Source organism: Eschrichtius robustus, chromosome 3 (assembly GCF_028021215.1).
Source record: "Eschrichtius robustus isolate mEscRob2 chromosome 3, mEscRob2.pri, whole genome shotgun sequence".
NCBI classification, from domain to species: domain Eukaryota; kingdom Metazoa; phylum Chordata; class Mammalia; order Artiodactyla; family Eschrichtiidae; genus Eschrichtius; species Eschrichtius robustus.
In genome coordinates, this window is record NC_090826.1 from 27,262,424 (window position 1) to 27,282,314 (window position 19,891).

General features: G+C 48.1%; 1 protein-coding gene across 2 annotated transcripts in view; it reads right to left on the reverse strand.

Annotated features, from left to right (window-relative positions):
- Window positions 1–19,891, reverse strand: part of CSMD2 (CUB and Sushi multiple domains 2) — a 645,193-nt gene that overhangs the window by 419,683 nt on the left and 205,619 nt on the right. For both annotated transcript variants that reach the window (XM_068537861.1, XM_068537860.1), the window contains exon 4: window positions 8,302–8,496. In XM_068537861.1, the coding sequence (XP_068393962.1) occupies window positions 8,302–8,496 (195 nt within the window). The remainder of the gene's footprint in view (window positions 1–8,301; window positions 8,497–19,891) is intronic.

Below are 19,891 nucleotides of genomic sequence, written 5' to 3' on the forward strand. Positions count from 1 at the left end.
GTGAACAAGGCCCTCTGCTGCGAGTGGAGCATTGATCAACTTGAGCCTCACTTCACCTTCTGAGTTAAGTACTATTGTTATTATAATTCACAGGTGAGAAAACCAGGGCACAGAGAAGGGCACTCACACCCACAGTCACTCAGCTAGTGGGTGTGAGTGGCAAGGCCAGGATTTGAATCCAGGTGATCGGACTCCAGAGCCCATGTTCTGCGTGGTTCTGGTTCTGTAATAGTAATAGCAGTGATGGCAAAGGCGACAGGAGAAGGACTAGTGACCCCAGCGGTAGTAGAGGGGCCCCGCAGTTAGGAATGCCCTCTGGGAGCCATGGTCCATGCCAAGTCCCTGGGCTTAGAATCACTCAAGATCCACACTGTCTGGCATGGTATTTGGTGCTTTCTGTATGTTGTATAATTTGAACAGCACAAGGGTGCCCAGCATGCAGTCCCCAGGCCCTCCTGGCTATCTCCATTGTCACGCAGGGTCTCTCACCCCTCTCCTGATCTCTTTCTAGCTTGGAACTGCCCCCAGCCACAGAACTGATACCTCCTACTTGGAGATCTCACAGGCATCTCAAACTTGACCTGGACAAAATGAGCTCTCGTGACTGTATTTAGGGCACACACTTCCTACTCCCTGTCCCAGCCGTCCCCATCTTGGTCACTGGCATCCCCACCCTGCCAGCACTCCAGAAAGAGCCTAGGAGTCAACCCTGACCCTTTGTTCCATCAGCACCTATATGCCTTCCAGCAGCAAGGCTGTTGGCTGTGCCCCTAAACCACGGCCCCAGTTTACCCCCTTCCCTCCACCTCTACCACGGCCACCCTTGACCGAGATGCGTCGTCTCCAGCCTGCATACCTGCAGTAGCTGCCTCCTAACTGGCCTCCTAGTTGTGCCTCTTGCCAGCTACAATCCCTCTCCCTTCTAGCACCCAGGGTGATCATTTCAGAAAATGCTGAAAAGCCTTCCCCGGCTCCCTCCTGAATTTAGAACCAAACCCACACTTCTGGTCCTGCTCCACCACAGCCCCACCCACTCCCCTCGCCTCCCCCCCCGCCCAATTCTACATTGCCCGCTGTGGGTCTGTTTTCTGTTCCTCTAACAGGCTCTCTCCCACCTCAGGGCCTTTACACCTGCTGTTCCTTTTGCTGGGAATGCCCTTCCCCAGGTCATCACATAACAGGCTCCTTGTCATTCAGGACTCAGTTCAAATGCCACCTCCTCAGAGAGTCCCCTCCTGACGGCTCCCTCCTCTAAAGCAGCCTTCCTTGTTATTAGTTACTTGATTTCCCTCATAGTTCCTATTATGATCTGAAATTTGTTTATTTGATTTTTTGCCTGTTTTCTGCCTGAGGATGCTAAAACGCAAACGCCCTGAGATCATGGAACTTGGTCTGACTTATTCATCACTGCAATTCTCTGCATCTAGAACAATGTCTGGTGCTTAATAAATACGGCAGTTAATAAATAAGGACTGAGTCAGTGACTGGCTGGCACATAGTAGGTACTCAAGCAAAAGGTGTTAAATCCTGAGTGAATGAACAAGTAAGCAATCACCCTTTAAGGCCACTACTCATGTCCCCGCTTTAAAACTCAGAAGGGTTTAGCCGGTGACCCACAGCTCTGAGCTGGCATGGCTAGGGTTGAACGTAGACCTGTTTGAATCCATGCTCTTTCCATGCCTGACACTGCTTCTGTCTCAGATTTCACAGGTTCCTCTCCCTGGGGCCAAAAAATCTGCAATGCATCTGGGCACTGGCCGCCCAAGCTGCTGCAGACCAAATCCCTGTCTCCCTGGGTTTGGGGGCAGCCTGCAGTGTTGGGCTTGGACTTCAGGGGCCAAGTCTTTCTTGTTCAGGATGCTTTCTCTCCACCACCTGCCTCTCAGCCCCCAGAGCATCTGAACCCGATTCCTTCCCCATGCGGCACTCTTTGGTCTAGGGCCAATGTCCCTCACAAGTCAGGGGCCTGTTGCTGAAATCCACATGGTCTCCCTTCTTACGGATCAAAGAGGTTCCGCAAGGTTCAGGGCTCCCAGGGACTTCTGCCTTTGAAAAGGTGCCAAAAGTGACACAAAGTGAAGGGAGACCTTGCCTCCTTCCCTCTGCCACCTGGGTCAAGCCTTGACGGACTAGTAGCCTTGGGCTGGGCCTCCTTCGAGGTGAGACTTGCACCTGCTCTGCCCCCAGACCCTAGATGGCCGCCATTCCCTCCTGGTCTAGGCTGTGTCTCCAGACTGAGCTCACCTTTCAGCCAGGCGGGTGGCGTTTGCTGTTTGAGGCAGAGGCACCACCCTCCAAACTGCTCTGTGAAGCCTTGGACTCAAAGAGCTCATGTCACTACTACCTGCCAGGCAGGTTGGCGAACCCAGGCCAGTAATTTCCCTTTAGGGCTCGTATGCCTACATAATCCTGATGGTGAATTAGACCCATCCAGCCATCGGTTCACTCAGCAAGTATTTACGGACAGGATTTACGGACCACTGCCCAGTGGATGCGGTTTATCCACTTACAGATGCCAGCCCTTGAGAGTTCTACACGAGAGAAAGAAAGGTTTAGTCCTCCCTGAGTCTGAACCCATTAACCCTGGCATGACCACAGCTCCTGGTGCCATGAGGCACACGGGGAGCACCGTTCTCTGTTCTGAAAGCTCAGCCTACTAAGGAAGGGCAGTTTGGAAAATCACTTTCAGAAAATCACAGACATTATTGAGGCTGCTTCTCATGCTATTCTTGCAGCAAGTGGTGAATTAGAACAGAGAAACGGACCCGAATCGCAGGGAGTGGAGGGCCCTGGGGGCTCGGAGAGCGGGACAGCATTTTGTTCCCTCCCAGTTTTGAGCAGAGCTTCGTCTCAGGCCCCTCAGGCCCCGGGGAGTCTCCGGGGCTCGAAGCCCTTCTGAAAGCAAGATTTCACGTGCTCGGCTGGCTTCCTTGGTGTGTGCATTCTGGAAGGGAGCATTTTTGGTGTGGCTAATTGCAAGCTACTTAGAGAGGACTTAGAAAAGTCGGCCTCGGACTCCTTCCGGAAGGGCCCTGTGCTCCATGCTAAGGAATCTGAACTTGACCCTGCCAGTGATAAAGAGTCACCGGCGGGAGTCTGAGCAACGTGTGATGCTGTCAGATCGGTGTCTTAGGAAGTTCACTCCTGCAGTGGAGAATGAATTGCCATGTGTGTGGTGGGGTGACTGGAGACGCTTTGCAGTGAGACAGGCGAGAGCTGAGAGGGCCTGGGACCATCACCCCTGAAGAGCGGCAAAGGCGTGGAGGGGAGTGTCAGTGCAGAGACGGATTTGCCAGGTCACGGTGACTAAGGGTGCAGGGAGCACGTAGGGTGAGGAGTGTAAAGATGCCACTGTGGTGTCTGGCTTGGCCACCTTGGATGGTGACACTCTTCACCGAGCTGGGGAAGGCAACAAAAAGAGCAGGTTTGGGAAAATAGAAGGAGTTAGGATCTGGGTGTGCTGCATTTGAAGCACCCTCTAGGGAGGGCTTCAGGTGAGTTTGATATCATTGTGGGCCTGAAGCTCAGGACAGAGGGAGGGTTGGAGGTAGAGACTGAAGAGTCGTCCCCAAGCAACAGTAGAAGCCTCGGAGTGGATGAGAAATTCCAAGAGAGGCAAGAAGTTCCCAGAGAAGAGGCCATGCTGGGCCCTCTGGCTTTAAGGGGAAAGAGGAGGAGAAAAGTCAGTGGAGAAGAAGTGGGGAAAGAAAGAATCATCGTCATCTGAGAGGTTGAGAGAGAATCAGGAGCGACTTGGGAGAGAGCTGTGGCCCCCAAAGGCTCTGCACGTCCATGAATTACTGCTGTGATAGGAACACTGGGGGAGCGCTGTCACCCCAGCCCACTCCGCCCACTGAAAAGCCAGCCCTCGCTGCCCCCATGCCAGGACATGCAGACCCTGCATTGCGGGGCCATGGTCTGACCTGGCAAAGGAAGCCCTCCATGAGGCGGCCCTCATCTTCTCTTTGACTAGCGGGTTAACAACAAAGATATTTTAACAGCCAGCCCCAGGGTTTCTTCCAAGTGAAAGCTCTCTATGTTAGAGACAATATCACCTTATACCTAAAGAGCTTGGGTCGGGGAGGGAGACATCAGCCTGTAAGGAGATGGCAAAGCCAAGGGCAACCGGGCTCTTGTGCCTAAGAAGTCGACAGAAGTCCTGAGACGGGGCCAAGGTCGAGAGGCAGCAAAGTGGAGGAGACTGGAGTGAGACGAGAGGGGGCAACGCACATCACAGGGAAGCCAGGGCTTGCCAAGACAGAAGCCAGGGAGAAGCTTCCAGGGGGAGGGGCCGAAAGGCTCTGGGGTTCCTGACTGCTCCGATTTTCATTTCAAGCCACTTGCATTGTTGAGATGTGAAGTCCCTGCATTGTCACAAACCTCCAATAAAGGCTGTGCTGCATGCAAACACCTTTGTTAATGGTTTTGTTTTTGTTTTGGGGCGGAGGTCAGGAAAAATGGGCCAAGTTTTCAACCTAGGTTGGCAGAGCAGAACCAAGGGAGGTGAGGCATGGCAGTGAGTTCAAGGTTCAAAGGAAGCTAGAGCTGACAAAGATTCCTGAAAATACTTGGAGAGATTGTAGATTTCCACCTCATTAAGATGGGATACCGATGAGAATTGTACTTCAGAGGACAGGGTGATAGTCCCTCTGCCTCTGATATTTGGGCTACAATTGTCTTTAGTTTCCACATTGATTAAAAAAGTATGATATTTATAGTTCTGTAAAAAGAACGAGAACTGTGTTTTCCGTTTCACAGCTTAAATACTTAATTTCATTTACTATCATGTTTCACATTCTATTACCATGTCACAACTCTGACGCCTCTCCTTGGAAGATCAGAGTGTTAAACCGTGACATCCTCTGGGTAGGGAGTGGGTAGAGGTGCTATCAGGAAGAGTGGAAACAGCAGATTCAGACCACGGTTAGGCCACTCAGGGCCACACACTTGTGTGTAGGGGCCAAGGTCTCACCTGATTGGTTTGGACATTCCTGGTATCAATCATATGAAGAGAGACATGTCCCAAGTTATCCCATGTTAGAAAGGGGGCCTGAGAGGAGGGGACTTAGGAAGGCGAGAAAGGAGACTAGCTTCCCCAGGCTCCATCAAAAAGGACCAACAAGGCTGAGGCCAATTCTATTGGGTGAGGAGGGCTAAACAAACACGGAGTCAAGCGGCAACTCAGATTGATTGTTTGTGGCTTGCCTGTTTGGAAAGAATTCACAGCTGCCTCCGGACTCAAGCAGGAAGGGTGCTATGATCAATTAATTATGCCTCCCATGGGAATGGTAGAAGAGAAAGGGATCTATGTGCCAAGTATTTTCCATTGCTCGTGTAGACAGTAAAATGGGTGTGAGCATATGGTGGAAGGAGGGAGCTGCTTCTCCTCGAGCTAGTCTTCTGATAGTAATTACAGAAAACCTTCCTCTAAACTTGAACCCAAGGAGAGCTACTTGTTCCAATCACTTCTCAACTCCTTGAAACAATCCTCCTAGACTTATACCTGGGTGTTCGGAGATCCATGGGATTTCAAGATGAGGGTTTCAAGAAGGAAAGAGTGGTCAAGAATGCAAAAGCCTGTTGAGACATCAAGGAATATAAGGGCCAAAACAATTCCCATCTGACTTGGCAACGTGATGCAAAATATTTGCTGCAAAGGCCAGTTTGCAGGGGAGTAAGTGGGCGATGAGGATAGACAAGGCTGGGTGGAGCTTTCAAGATGCTGGGCATTGTTGGTGGCATAAGGAACCCTTTTCATGATGTCACAGTTTGTATAAGGTGGTTAAAAATATCTACATGTATTATAATCTCAATCATACATATATTCACAATATATGCATGTATGCAATATGTATTAGACAAAGCTGGAGGCATAACCCTCCCAGACTTCAGACAATACTATAAAGCTATAGTAATCAAAACAGTATGGTATTGCACACAAAAACAGACGTATGGATCAGTGGAACAGAATAGAGACCCCAGAAATAAACCCACATGCCTACAGTCAATTAATTTTCAACAAAGGAGGCAAGAACATACGATGGAGAACAGTCTATTCAGCAAATGGTGTTGGGAAAGCTGGACAGCCACATGTAAATCAATGAAGTTAGAACACTCCCTCACACCACACACAAAAATAAACTCAAAATGGCTTAAAGACTTAAATAGAAGACATGACACTAAAACTCCTAGAAGAGAACATAGGCAAACATTCTCAGATATAAATTGTACCAATGTTTTCTTCACTCAGTCTACCAAGGCAAAAGAAATAAAAGCAAAAGTAAACAAATGGGTCCTAATCAAACTTATAGGAAACCATAAACAAAATGAAAAGACAACCTACGGAATGGGAGAAAATATTTGCAAACAATGTGACCAACAAGGGCTTAAATTCCAAAATATACAAACAGCTCAATGTCAAAAAAAAAAACCAATCAAAAAATGGGCAGAAGACCTAAATAGGCATTTTCCAAAGAAGACATACATATGGCCAACAGGCATATGAAAAGATGCTCAACATTATTAGAGAAATGTAAATCAAAACTACAAGGAGGTACCACCTCACACCAATCAGAATGGCCATTAGCAGAAAGTCTACAAATAATAAATGCTGGAGAGGAGGGAAATGTGGAGATAAGGGAACCCTCCTGCACTGTTGGCGGGAATGTACATTGGTGCAGCCACTATGGAGAACAGTATGGAGGTTCCTTAAAAAACTAAAAATAGAGTTGCCATATGATCCAGCAATCCTGTTCCTGGGCATATATCCAGAAAAGAGGAAAACTCTACCTCGAAAAGATACATGCACCCAATGTTCATAACAGCAGTATTTACCACAGGCAAGACATGGAAGCAACCTAAATGTGCATCAGCAAATGAATGGATAAAGAAGATATTATACACACACACACACACACACACACACACACACAATGGAATATTACTGAGCCATCAAAAAGAATGAAATAATGCCATTTGCAGCAACATGAATGGACCTAAAGATTATCACACTAAGTGAAGTAAGTCAGAGAAGACAAATACCATACATCATTTACATGTAGAATCTTTAAAAAAATGATATAAATGAACTTACTTACAAAACAGAAACAGATTCACAGACAAAGAAAACAAATTTATGGTTACCAAAGGGGAATCCAGGGGTAGGGGCAGGATAAATTAGGAGCTTGGGATTAACAGATATATATACTATTATAAATAAAATAGTGTATTTTAAAATATACTATTTTATATACGATAGTATATTTTATATACTATCGTATATAAAATAAATAACAAGGTCCTACTGTATAGCACAGAGAACTATATTCTATATCTTGTAATAACCTATAATGGAAAATAATCTGAAAAAGAATATATATATGTGTATCTGTATCATGTTGCTGTACACCTGAAACTAACACAGCATTGTAAATCAACTATACTTCAATTTAAAAAAAAGAGGAAGAAGATGGGAAGGGAATATATGAAAATCGCAGTTAAAATGGGTAAATTTTGTTTCTTCTTTATTCTCTTCTGTATTTTCTAAGCTCACTTAAAATGATCATGTGCTATTTTTATCATCAGATAAGAGACATGGGCAATTATTTTTGAAATAAGCTTGATTATTATGCAGGGGCAATAAGAAATAGGCTGGGAAGGGGGCGACCAACTGTCTCGGTTTGCCTGGGACTGAGGCGGTCTCCAGGATGCGGGACTTTTGGAGCTAAGAAATGGGAAAGTGCCAGGGAAACCAGGACAAGTTGGTTACCCTAGCTGGGAGGCTGAGACCGATGTAGCACTGAAGGAAGCCGGGGTTTCCTGGGGGGCAGTGTTGGGGTAAAGAGGTTTTGACCATATTTGAAGACTGGGAGGAGGACACCATTATATAGGGAGAGAGGCTGAATTTATAGAAAAGAGAGAAGAATAACTGCCAGGGTGAGATCAGTAGGAAAACAGCTGGGAGAGAGCCGTGCACAGGAGACACATCAGTAACAGGAAGAGAAATGATGTATCTTCGGAGATAGGAGGGCAGGAGGGAAGGGCAGACCGACTGAAAATAAATTTGTTGATGCAGGGGAAGCAGGTTGAGGGAGTGCACACCTGAGGACCAGGAGGTCCAGTGAGGCCTAAAAGCCCCTAGAATACCTGGGGACCCTGAGGACCCTTGGTGGCCCCCAGACATGGGCTCCCCATAATGGGTACCCCACCCCCTGCTGGAGTGGATGGAGACTGGGTCCCATTGAAAGCTGCAGCATCCCTCCCAGGTGCTGCCCACCCCTCAGGCCCTCCCTGGCCACCTACCTCTGCAGGAGGGCAGCGGGAAGTCCCACGTGGCACTGTTCTCAGAGCCAGCGTGGCAGGTAAGCACGGCGTGGCCCTCCAGGAAGAAGCCGGGGTTGCAACTGTAGCGGACCTTGTCGCCGAGGTTGAAGGTTGAGCCCTGCTGGACGCCGTTGGGCAGCCGTCCGGGGTTCCCACACGTGTGGCTGGGGAGAACTGTAAAGAGAAGGAGAGACACGCAGCCCGTGAGCGGGTCTCCAGTCCTGACACTCGGCCTCTGAGCAGCGCCTCCCTGGGTGACCCTCCTCCCCGGACCTCCTTTCTTCCGTAGGACGGGGCTGCCCCTGAAGGCTGCCTGGCCCCTCAGTACTCGCAGGGGTCACACGTTCAGGAGGAGCCGCACACGCAACTTACACCTGGACATCCAGGTTTCCTGCTTTTTCTCACGTGCAGCCCTGGATGTGAAGTATGTCTGAACTGTGGGTAAGCATCAGTTCAATCCATTTCACCTGTATCCTGCCTTCACCAATCAAGGTCGTTTTAACTGTTGCTACAAAAGGCTTGCATGTCCTCCAAGTGGCACGGAGCCTGAACAATAAGATGTCTGCCTGAATTGTTTTCCAGGAACTTGTGTCTAGTTCGAATTAAGCCAGTTAAGACTAGCTCTAACTGGACATGCGCAAGCGTCTACTTGTTGACTTTTGATGTCAGAGGGCCAAATACTCCACCCTCAGATGGTGCTAAGCACCCACCCCCAAAATGGAGGCCTGCAGCTTAGTTACGCCTGAGCAGAACGATGATTACTGCACCTTTTTCCAATCACTTTCCCCATGCTTCCCAAGCTCCCCACGCCTCAGACCACACTGCTTCTTTAGTCTCTATCCCACAAATACCCTGAGCCCCTTGCCTTTGGGAAGGCCGATTTGAGACTTGTTATCCCATCTCCTCGCTTGGCTGCTTTGTGAATAAACACTCTCTTTGCTGCAAACCCTGGCACCTCAGCGCTTTGGCTTGCTGCGCGTTGGGCAAAACGAACCTGGTTCAGTAACACGTCCATCCCATCACTTGAGATGCCCCAGGGAAATCACTTTAATCTCTTGGGTTTGGTTGCTCTGATCTCAGACTCCACAGTCCTTCCCAATAAACACCATGGAAGGGACAAAGACAGTGGCACAGAGTAGGTGCTCATTAAACCCGATGTCCTTTCTTTCATGTGTATCTGCCCCAGCAGCCAGAGTTGTACTTTGGCCCAGCAGGTTTGGGGGAGTTGAAGGGGTCATTAGTGCTGGAGTAGGCAGTGAGGTAGGGAGACAAGAACCTGAGCTCTGATCAGACTGACCCGTTTTAAGGGGAAAATGGGGAGCCAGAGAATAAGATGTACAGTGTGCCACCTGAGCCAGAGCAATAACGGCCAGCTGCCAGTGTGCACTCATTATCCAGAGGAAATGGTCTCGGTGAGGGTGCGTGAGCATCATGACCTGCCAATCAGGAGGGAGAAAGGGAGGGCGCAGCTCCTCTGTGGCCGAGTCACTTGTTCAACCTGACTCAGCTCCCCCTACCCTCTGCCTTTCTTCCTAGAGTTGGAACTGCCTGTGCCCAGAAGGTCCCACCTCCTACCATTTCACACCTCCCCATAAGGCAAGGACAAGTGGTCACAGCCGTGTCCAGATTGCCATCCAAGCACCTCTCCATTAATTCATCTGGCAATGGTTTATTGAGGCCAACCCTGAGAGGCCATAGAGCAGGGTGGTGGAAAGTACAGACCCGAGAGCCTCAGTGCCTGGGTTCACATCCCAGCCTGATGGCTTACTACCTGTGGGACCTTGAGCTAGTCTCTTAACTTCTCTGTGCCTCAGTTTCCTCCTTTGTAAGAGGCGGTTCACAATAGTCCCTTCCTCTGGGGTCACTGAGAATTGAGTGGAGGTATGTAAAGCCTGGATACAGTGAGTACCACACAAGTGAATCTAAGTTCCCAGTCCATTGGGAGATGCATACGATTAAAGGTATGTTAAGTGTTATGATGAGATAGGGACCAGGCAGGGGAACAAACCCGGTCAGGGGGTAGTCAGAGCCGGCTTCTTGGAAGAGGTGATGTCTATGCTGAACCCTGAGAGATTAGTAAGAATTAGCTAGGTCAAAGTGTGTTCCAGGCAGAGGAAATATCATGTGCAAAGGCCCTGAGGCCAGAGATAACCTAGGAGCTCAGAGAGCCTGGAATAAGAGGGTAGGGGTGGCAGTGATGAGGAATAAAGAAGAAGTGGAGACGGCCAGCCTGGATTCTAGAGCACTTCCCAGGCCCTTGCAGTACCCTCTTCCAGCCCATATTGCTGTCTTCCAGGACCCTCTTTGCCAGCCTTGCTGATCTCAGAGCACTCAGAAAGAAGGCTTTCTCTCCCACTTCTCCTCTCCTCCCAGGAGGAGACAGCTCGTTGTAGAGGGAAAGGGCAGACTTTGGTACTAGCTTGATCTGGTCTGAAGCCAGGTGCTGTCACTGTCTTACTCTGTGGCCTTGAGTCATGTGAGCTCTCTGAGCCTTAGTTTCCTCAACTGAGAAAGGAGGACAGTAATATCTAGTGGTTGATGAGGTTATGATAATAACTGATGCATGGCTGGCACAGTGCCCAGCACAGAGTAGGTGCTCAAAAATGGCAGATGTTATCCTTCCACTGTACTGTAGGGCCATGCAGTCCTTGGGTGTATCCTGGGAGCCTAACACTGTGTTTGACACTTGTAGGGACATATTTGAGTGTTCATCAATTAGTCATTTGGAAGGGTTACCCACTGATGCATTAATTCCTTCATACAACGAAAATATATTGTGGGCCTACTGCACTCTGTGCTGGTAATACAGCAGTGAACTAGACAAAAAGGGCCCCTGACCTTATGTTTTTGTGGGAGAACTATCTTAAGGGATGAAGAGCTCTTCCAGGCCCGTTCTCTACCTCTGACAAGTGAGATAACCCAGATGAAAGGATTGACTTCCATCACCCTATTAGCCTAGCTTAGAATAGTCCTTGGGCTGGTGGATACCTTGGCATTTCCCATGATCCCACAGTGCTGGCTTCCTTGGCATTTCCCATGATCCCATGCTGCTGGCTTCCTTGGCATTTCCCACGATCCCGCTCTGCTGTCTTCCTTGGCATTCCCCACGATCCACTCTGCTGGCTTCCTTGATGTTTGCCACGATCCCATGCTGCTGTCTTCCTTGGCATTTCCCATGATCCCACTCTGCTGGCTTCCTTGGCATTCCCCACGATCCCACTCTGCTGGCTTCCTTGGCATTCCCCACGATCCCGCTCTGTTGGCTTCCTTGGCATTTCCCATGATCCCACAGTGCTGGCTTCCTTGGCATTCCCCACGATCCCGCACTACTGGCCACAGTGGAGGCAGAAACTGCGATGTGAGTATGTTTGTGAGTGTTGGGGGTGGGAGGGGCAGGGCAGGTAAACATTTGGAGAAGAAAGCAAGCTAAGGTGAGGGGAGGGAGCCAACCGGGGAAATGGGCTGAGAACTGGTGCAGAACTAACATTTCATTTTCCTCAACGAGACGCAAAGACCCAATTTAATTAAATTACTAATGTCAAATTTTTAATGAACCTGTTTCTGCTTTGGGCTTTCTTCCTTTGAAATTAATGATTGGAACATCACTATAAATAAAACCCGATTCTTTTTAAAAAGTCACTCTCAAACGCTCGCTGCTTTTTACTTAATGAGCGCTCATAACCAGATCGCTCTGACCTGGCACCTCCACTGGGACCTGGGTGTGATGAGTCTCAGTTCCAACCCCACCTCCTTTTTTATCTTTGCTCACGAGAGAGGTCACACAGGGAACGAAGAGAGGGCAGACGCTGGGCTCAGAGAGGCCTGGATTCAAATCTCAGCTTATCCACCTCTGGCTGAATGATCTTGAGCCATAAACTTTACCTCTCTGGACTTCAGTTCTTCATCTAGAAATGAGGATACTTTCCTTTTCTTCCTATGGGGTTAGAGGGTGAATTGTATTAGTTTCCTAGGGCTGCTGTAACAAAGTACCACAAACTGGGTGGCTTAAAACAAGATATTTATTGTCTCACAGTTATGGAGGCTGGAAGTCTAAAATCAAGGTGTCGGCAGGGTCACGATCCCTCTGAAACTTGTAGGGGAAACTGTCCTTGTCTCTTCCTAGCCTCTGGTAGTTTTTTTTTAGCAATCTTTGTCGTTCCTTGGCTTGTCCATGCATCTGTCCAATCCTTCACCTTCACCTGGCATTCTCCCTCTGTGTCTCTATGTCCAAATTTCACCTTTTTATAAGGACACCAATCATATTGGATTAGGACACACTCTAATGGCCTCATCTTAACTTCATCATTTGCAAAGGCCCTATCTCCAAATAAGGTCATATCCGCAAGTACCGCGGTTAGGTCTTCAGCATATCTTTTTGGGACAGAATTCAACTCATAACAGGACTGTTGTACAGATTAAATAAAGCTAGATTTATAATACCCACCATTGAGTTCCTCGTATGTTTTGGGCCCTGGGCTACAAATTTATTTTACTTAATCCTCAAAACAATCATGTGCGACACCTATTATCCTCATTTTACAGATGAAAAAAATGGAGGCACAGAGAGCTTAAGCAACTTCCCTAAGGCCACAGAGCTAGAAAATGGCAGAGCTAGGTTCTGAATCTAGGTCTTTCTGGCTCCATCGTTCAGCACTCTTAATTTTGGAATACAATACTGCTTCTGACAGAGGCAGTGCCCAGGACATAGTGGGTACTTAATGACCAAGAGTTCCCTTCCTCCCTTCATTATTCTAGACACTGAGACAAAATGAAGGGTGATTACCTGATTGTCCAGATTTAATTGTCTGTCTTTTCTTCTCCAGTCTGATTTGCCAATCTTGTACTTTTTAATAGTGTCAAGGGCAACATTTAAAGTTTGGTCTTTTGTAATGTGTCTGATGCACAACTTGCTGGACAGACAGAGATCAAAGATAAGCCACAAAAGCCAGACTTTCTAAGGCACAGCGTTCTTTGATTTTTGGATTCTGCCCATGTGTTTTTTTTGGCACAGACATTATAACCATTCATGCTCTCCCGTCTATAAAACTTCCCTTTGATTGCTTACAAAATGAAGAGTGGGATATTTACATCCAAGGCAGCCCAGAACAATATTATTAAAGCTGTGCCTGACATTGAACAATTCCATTGTAGATTAGCTGTGGGGAATTTTGTCCCTTCTACAAAGCCCGGCTCTTGCCAATCAACAAGATATTCTCAGTGACTGTATGACAATGAACCTCCTTTGTGGTTGGAGTGCAGCAAAAGCTACATAATACCTTCTTTTATTTTTAATGTGAGACTTTAGTTCCCATATTATAATGAAGAGTCATTTATGCCTCTCTGGACAAGCACCCTCCATATGTTTTGATTTCTTATCTTCCATCAAGTAACTTGTTTCATGTCCATGGCCATACAGTTGATACAAAGTGGCAGGGTGGCTGGGAGAAAGGATGCAGGAAGAAAGATTTCTTCTTCCACAGCCCTCAACATGGAAAGGGGAGATGGCGCGCGTGTGTGTGTGTGTGTGTGTGTGTGTGTGTGTGTGTGTGTGTGTGTGTGTGTGTGTGTGTGTGTGACTTGAGGGGTAGTGGGCATGGACAGAGGAGGGAAGAATAAGATCCATTATTTTTTCAGTACCTACGCTGTGCTAGGCACTTCTGCATCACACATTATCTTAGCTAATCCTTAAAACTCCCTTGCTTTTAGCTGTTTGGCCTTGTAAACATAATTTACTGCACACTTACTATGTGCCATCCCCATTGTCAAGTGCTTTGCATATATTTCCACCCCAAAGAATTGTCTATACTTGTTGTCTCCACTTCCTCTCGCATCTACATCTGACATAGTATATAGTTGATGCATTCATTTGTTTATTGTTTGTCCCACTCTGCTACAATATAAGCTCCATGAAGACAGACATTTTTTTTTAATCTATTTTGTTCCCTTCTGTGTCCCAGTTTCTAGAACAGTGCCTAGGACAGTGCCTGATGTATAATAATACCTTGATAAGAGTTTATTGTGTGACAATGATTTTATTTAATCCTCCCAATAACCCATTGAGAGAGGGGCTATTATCTCTCGTTGAGATGAGTGTGATTGCCAGAGGTGTTGGAGCATTACCCAAGGCCCCGTAGCTCACTGGGGGTAGAGCTGGGTGTCCACAGCACTGCCTGACTACCAAGCCCATGTACTTTGCACCTGCGCTAGGCCATGCTTGCACTGACCGTTCCACATAGAGTCCACGGTGACTAGTGTACCTTGAAACACCCTCACAGGGGACTCACACTCATTCTCCTTGTGGGGATGACTTGGGGTGACAACCAGACAAGTCAACCCTTAGCCTGGTCCTGTACATTTCCTGCTACCTGTCAATCAAACAAAGGCAGGGGTGCCAGGACCTCAGATGGGGTACGCCACCCACGAGTACACAGGGCCCTGTCCTGCCAAGCCTCCTCCTGCCCAGCATCTGGCATCAGCTCTCCACTGTGAGCCTGTTCTCTTGGCTCATGTTGGCAATTTTGCAGCCTTCAGCATCAGGGTCACGTGGGGAGTTTTATAAAAACACCAATGCCTAGACCTGTCCCCAAACCTACTGAATCAGAATTTCAGAGGGAGAGCCTCAGCTCCTCTGGGTGACTGTAAGCAGAGCTGAAACTGAGAACCACCTATTCATGCAGGTTATTCCATTAGCCCCGTTGGCTTATCTCTCTGAGCTGTGAACTGTTCAATTTCCAGTGCCTTTCTTGTTACTGGGCTTTGACTTCTGGGAGCAGCAAGCCTGGCTTCTCCCTGGGATGTTGCTGTCCTCCGTAAATCACTCTTGCCCTCTCCTTCCTTCTCATTTGAGGATCCTCATCATCTCTCTCCGGGACCTCTGCACCCAACTCTGATCTCCCTGCCGCTGGCCCTGCGCCCTCCAATGCATTGTCTGCACTGACGCTGGACTGAGCTTTCTACAATGGCAAATTCACCACGGTCCTGCCCTGTTCCCCCCTCCGGAGCACACGTGCCAAAGTAGGTTCCCTACCACCAAGGTGCGTGGGCAAAAGACCTCTGGTCTTTTGCATGATGAATGTAAGAATAAGTAATGATTTGAAAGATCAACCACAATAAATAAAAGTGAAGAAAAAGAAAACCATGAGAACCCTCCTATTGCTGTCAGGATTAATCCAGTCTTAGGTTCATGCAGCCCCATCTTTCTGTGATCTGACCCCTGCTGACATTTTCTGCCTCATCTCCTGCTCCCCCAATCTTTCCCCCGCACCACTTCCTCTGTGAAGCCCTCTTTGATACCCTTAGCGTCTTGTATAAACTGGAAAACCCCAGGAGAAGACATCCTGATAGCATGTAAATTCAGGTATAATGTCATTGGCAACCAGCTCCCGGAATCCTGGAACTCCCAAACCATTAACTACACAGGCTTGCTCTGGTCATTTGGTTAATTTTGCAATCTCACAGGCCCACATTTTACATGACAGGATTTTTTGGACCCCACTTGTAGATTTAAGTCAGGGTTTTACGTGTACTTCAATTCCTGCATTTGTCATACGACATTACAGCTCAATCGTTCATTAATTTACAATACCCCAGCTTCCAAACGGGAGCTAAGTCTGCCTGTAATTGTTTGTTTAGGTGTCTATCCTGAGGGGCAGAAATGACATATTCTTTTTTTATCTAGTGTTTGATTTAATGCCTGGCAGGGAGGGAGTACCCTGATGGAATGTGTTATATATATATATATGTACACATACACACACACACACACACACACATATAGTTTATACTATGTGCATATAAAAATATGCATTATATATAGGGAGCAACAAAGTAAAGCAGGGTTGGCAAACTTTTTCTGTAAAGAACCAGAGAGTAAATACTTCTGGCCTTGCCTAATGGTCTCTGTCCCAGTGATTCAGCTTTTCCACTGTGCTATAAAAGCAGCCTTAGACAATACATGCTCCAACCAAGCTTTACTTATAAAACAGGTCTCCAGCCCACGGGCCACAGTGTGGTACCCCTGAATTCATGTTTATTCAGTTACGTACTTATCCCAGGTGTACAATCTCAGGAACCTCCCCCCATCTCCCACAGTAGAGAAAGAGAACTAAGAAAAGACCAGTTTTGCTGGGAGTCAAGGAAGGGAAGGGGCTGTGAGGGGAGTGGACTGCACAGGTGGGAGTCCTGGACAGGTGACTGGCAGGAAGAAGACAGGCGGTTGGCACCTGAGGATCGAGACCAAACTTACATGTCCTTTCCCCTTCAATGTGGCCCTGGAGACAGGGGGCATTGTGCGGGCTGCAGGGAAGGGCTTGTGTGCGTATGTTCAGTCCACAATCTTCTTTCCCATTAAAATAGAATTTATGCTAGTACTCAGAGCTACTCTTTAGGCCGGTATTTATGAACCCCATTTTACCCCAAAGAGCTGAATTTACAGAGCTGAAGGGTCACGCAGCTAGCTGCAATAATAATAATAGTCACCTTTTGGGTGTTTAATATGAGCTTGGCACTCTGCTCAGTACTTTATCTGGACTCTTCTATCTCACCTTACCCTGCCACAAGGTACTCTGACTGTTCCCTTTCGGGGGCAGGGGAATGAGGAACAATGAGGCTACTCTGACCCAGGGTCACACGGCTGGTTGGGATCAGGGCCAGGGCTGAAACCTGAGCTGTTTGACTTCAGTGCCTGTGTCCTTATCAGGCTGTAACCTTGACCTTCAAGGCCTGTGTTTCCCAGCATGGAGGCAGTGCTCTGGGCTTGCACACCCTCCCTCTCCTTGCCAGGCCTAGAGCACGCCTCACCTACACCCAATCAGACCCCTCGTTGGCCCCATCCCCCCACCTGGACAACCTGGGGCTGCACAGACATCCATCATCCCACCAGCAGGGGCCACAGAGGGGCTTTCAGCGGGAATTCTCCTTGATGCTTCATAACCATAGGGCCCCATGGCCTCCTCTCTCTCACCTGAGATTCTTTAGAAGCAAAACCGAAAAGGTTACATCCTAGGCCCCAGAACAGAGTTGCCAGTTAAAATCTAGGACACCCAGTTAAATTTGAATTTCAGAGAAACACAAATTCTTTTTTTAGTATAAGTATATCCCATGCAACATTTGGGATATACCTATACTAAAAAGTATTTGTTATTTGAAATTCAAATTTAACTGGGCATCCTGGATCTTCATTTGCTAATTTTATCAACTCTGCTCCAGAGGGGCGTATTCTCTCCATCAATAACTTCAGCTTCTTAAGGAACTGGGGGTTTCTCTGGGGAAAAGAGGAAGAGGACAAGGAGAGAGATAGCCCAGCTTTAAGGAACTCAACACTGAACCAGAAGAGAGGCCGCAGAGAGGAAAGTTCAGAGCCCCCAGGGTGGGGCCTGCGGAAGTTTAGGGTCCAGCAGGATTACAGGGGAGCAGTGAGCTGGGCGGCCTCCTCCTTCCCCCAGTCAACTCTCTAAGGGAAGCTCCGGGTGTTAGTTTGCACACCCTTGTCCCTCTCCTGTTTCAGGAGACTGTGCTATGCCTTAGCCCCTCTGATGAACAGCTTGAGGCTGGCACAAGGTCCCCTGTGACGCAGCCTCTGGTGGCCTCTGCAGCCCTGAGCCCCGCTGTTCCCTGTTCAGCACCCCCTGCCCCCATCACACACTAGCACTGGGATTTTCCACCTCGTCGAGACAGACCAATGCATGGAACATCAGTGGTACCCTATGGGGCAGCACAGAGAACACTGTCAGTGTTAGGCTTAGAATAGCTAACCATGCAATTTGGGGCTAAATTTGATTAATTGCAGAATGACGCCTAGAGGTGTTTCCCAAAGTACATTCCATAAAACACAGGCTGAGAAATAAGTTCCACGAGAAAAGCATTCAGGGGGTCAAGGAACTTTGGGAAATGCTGCAGAATTTCTCTCCTCTGGAAGAAACAAATGCTTACGAATTTATCTCAGAGGTTCTGCAGGAGAGAAACCTGTTAAACCTTGCTTCAACCAGAATCTCCACAAAATTGACCATAGAAGCTCTCCTCTCCCTTTTTAATTTTTTTTCCTCAGAAACACCTATTAGCTTCTGAATTGTTCTGTGGAACACACTTTGGGAATTGCTAGATTCTAGATAAGAAAAACCTGGGTTGCTTTGTTTTCCTTATTAATCATTATTATCATAAAACAACAACAGCAATGATAGTTGACATTTACGCAGACCTTTCCGGGTTAACACGCATTGTTTTTACAAACGTGATCTCCCTGTGGCACATTTCTTTTTCTGTGGGCTGGGATGGTCAGTAGCTTTGGGGATTGGGATCACTTCTTACCAAAGAAGCCAATATCACTTCCAGTTGAGAGCAGCCTATGTTACAGAAGGGCAAAGGCGTAGGTTCTTCCTTTTCATCTGACAACATTTATAGCAGGGCACAGTTTCTGCTTGGCTGGGGCAGAATGATCCCTGACCTGCTGCACCTGGACTTCCAAAGGCTCGTGGCCAGGGCCAGCCGGGTTTGGTCCTCAGCCATGCCCAGCTGCAGATAGGCAGTCATGAATCCTGAACCAATCCTAGCAAAGGGGCTCAAAGAGGAGGCAGTGACCTGGGTCAGCTGGGGGTCCTGTCGTGAGGCTGGGACCCCTAACCCTGGGTGAGGCTGCTCATAAGAAAGGTCATCCTATCTCTTGCTAGGGCTACCCCACCGCTGCGTAGCTGCCTTGCTTTCCCCTTAACTTCCCTCAGACTCTGTAGCTCCCTCCCCAAGGCTGGGTGTTAGCCCCCCTACATCCTGCTGGCCAGCTGGGAAGTGCCGTCTCTGTGTGCCATTTGCGATGCCCATGGCGATACCCCACCTGCCAACTCCAGCCCTGTGGACATAGAGCCCCAGAGCCCCTGTTCCCTCCATGTGGCCCCCTGTCCAGGACCAGGAAGCCTCAGCATACCTCACAGCCATCTCTCTTCTTAAGGCAAGAGACAGTTTAACTCGCATCCCATGGGAAGAAGCACAATATTCCAAAGGCTCCGGACCCCTCGGCTTCCCGCTCTCTAAGAAAAACTAGACAGAGGGGCGGCCTACAGAGGAGCTGAGAAGTGAGGCTTCCAGCCACCATCATCCACCTATTTCTCATACCTTCTGCAAAGGATGGGGGATTCCGTGACTACAAAAGACCCTAAGTAAAAGGTGCATCTGAGTCCCCATGGGATCTCTGTAAATCCTCCTTGTCCTCACCTCCTTCTTCTGCATCAGCCCCATCACTTACTGACCACTTGTACGGACTAACTCCTCGTTGAACCCTATCTCATTTAATCCCCATAACAACACTGTGAAGTAGGTACTATCCCCATTTTACAGATAACAAAACTGAGGCTCAGAGATGGTGAGCTTCTCCATTCACATGACTAGAGCTGGGGAAGCTGGGGGGTACGCCCAGTGGGACTGACTCTTGCACCTTCTTTCTTAGCTGCTGCATTCCAGCAAAGAGGCAGAGGAAGGTTTGGTGAGGCTGAGAAGTTGGCTTCGAGGCTCCATTTCCTGCAGGTCCCCCAATGGGGCCAAAGATGGTGCCTGGTGTACATTTTGCAGCTTGACAATCAGG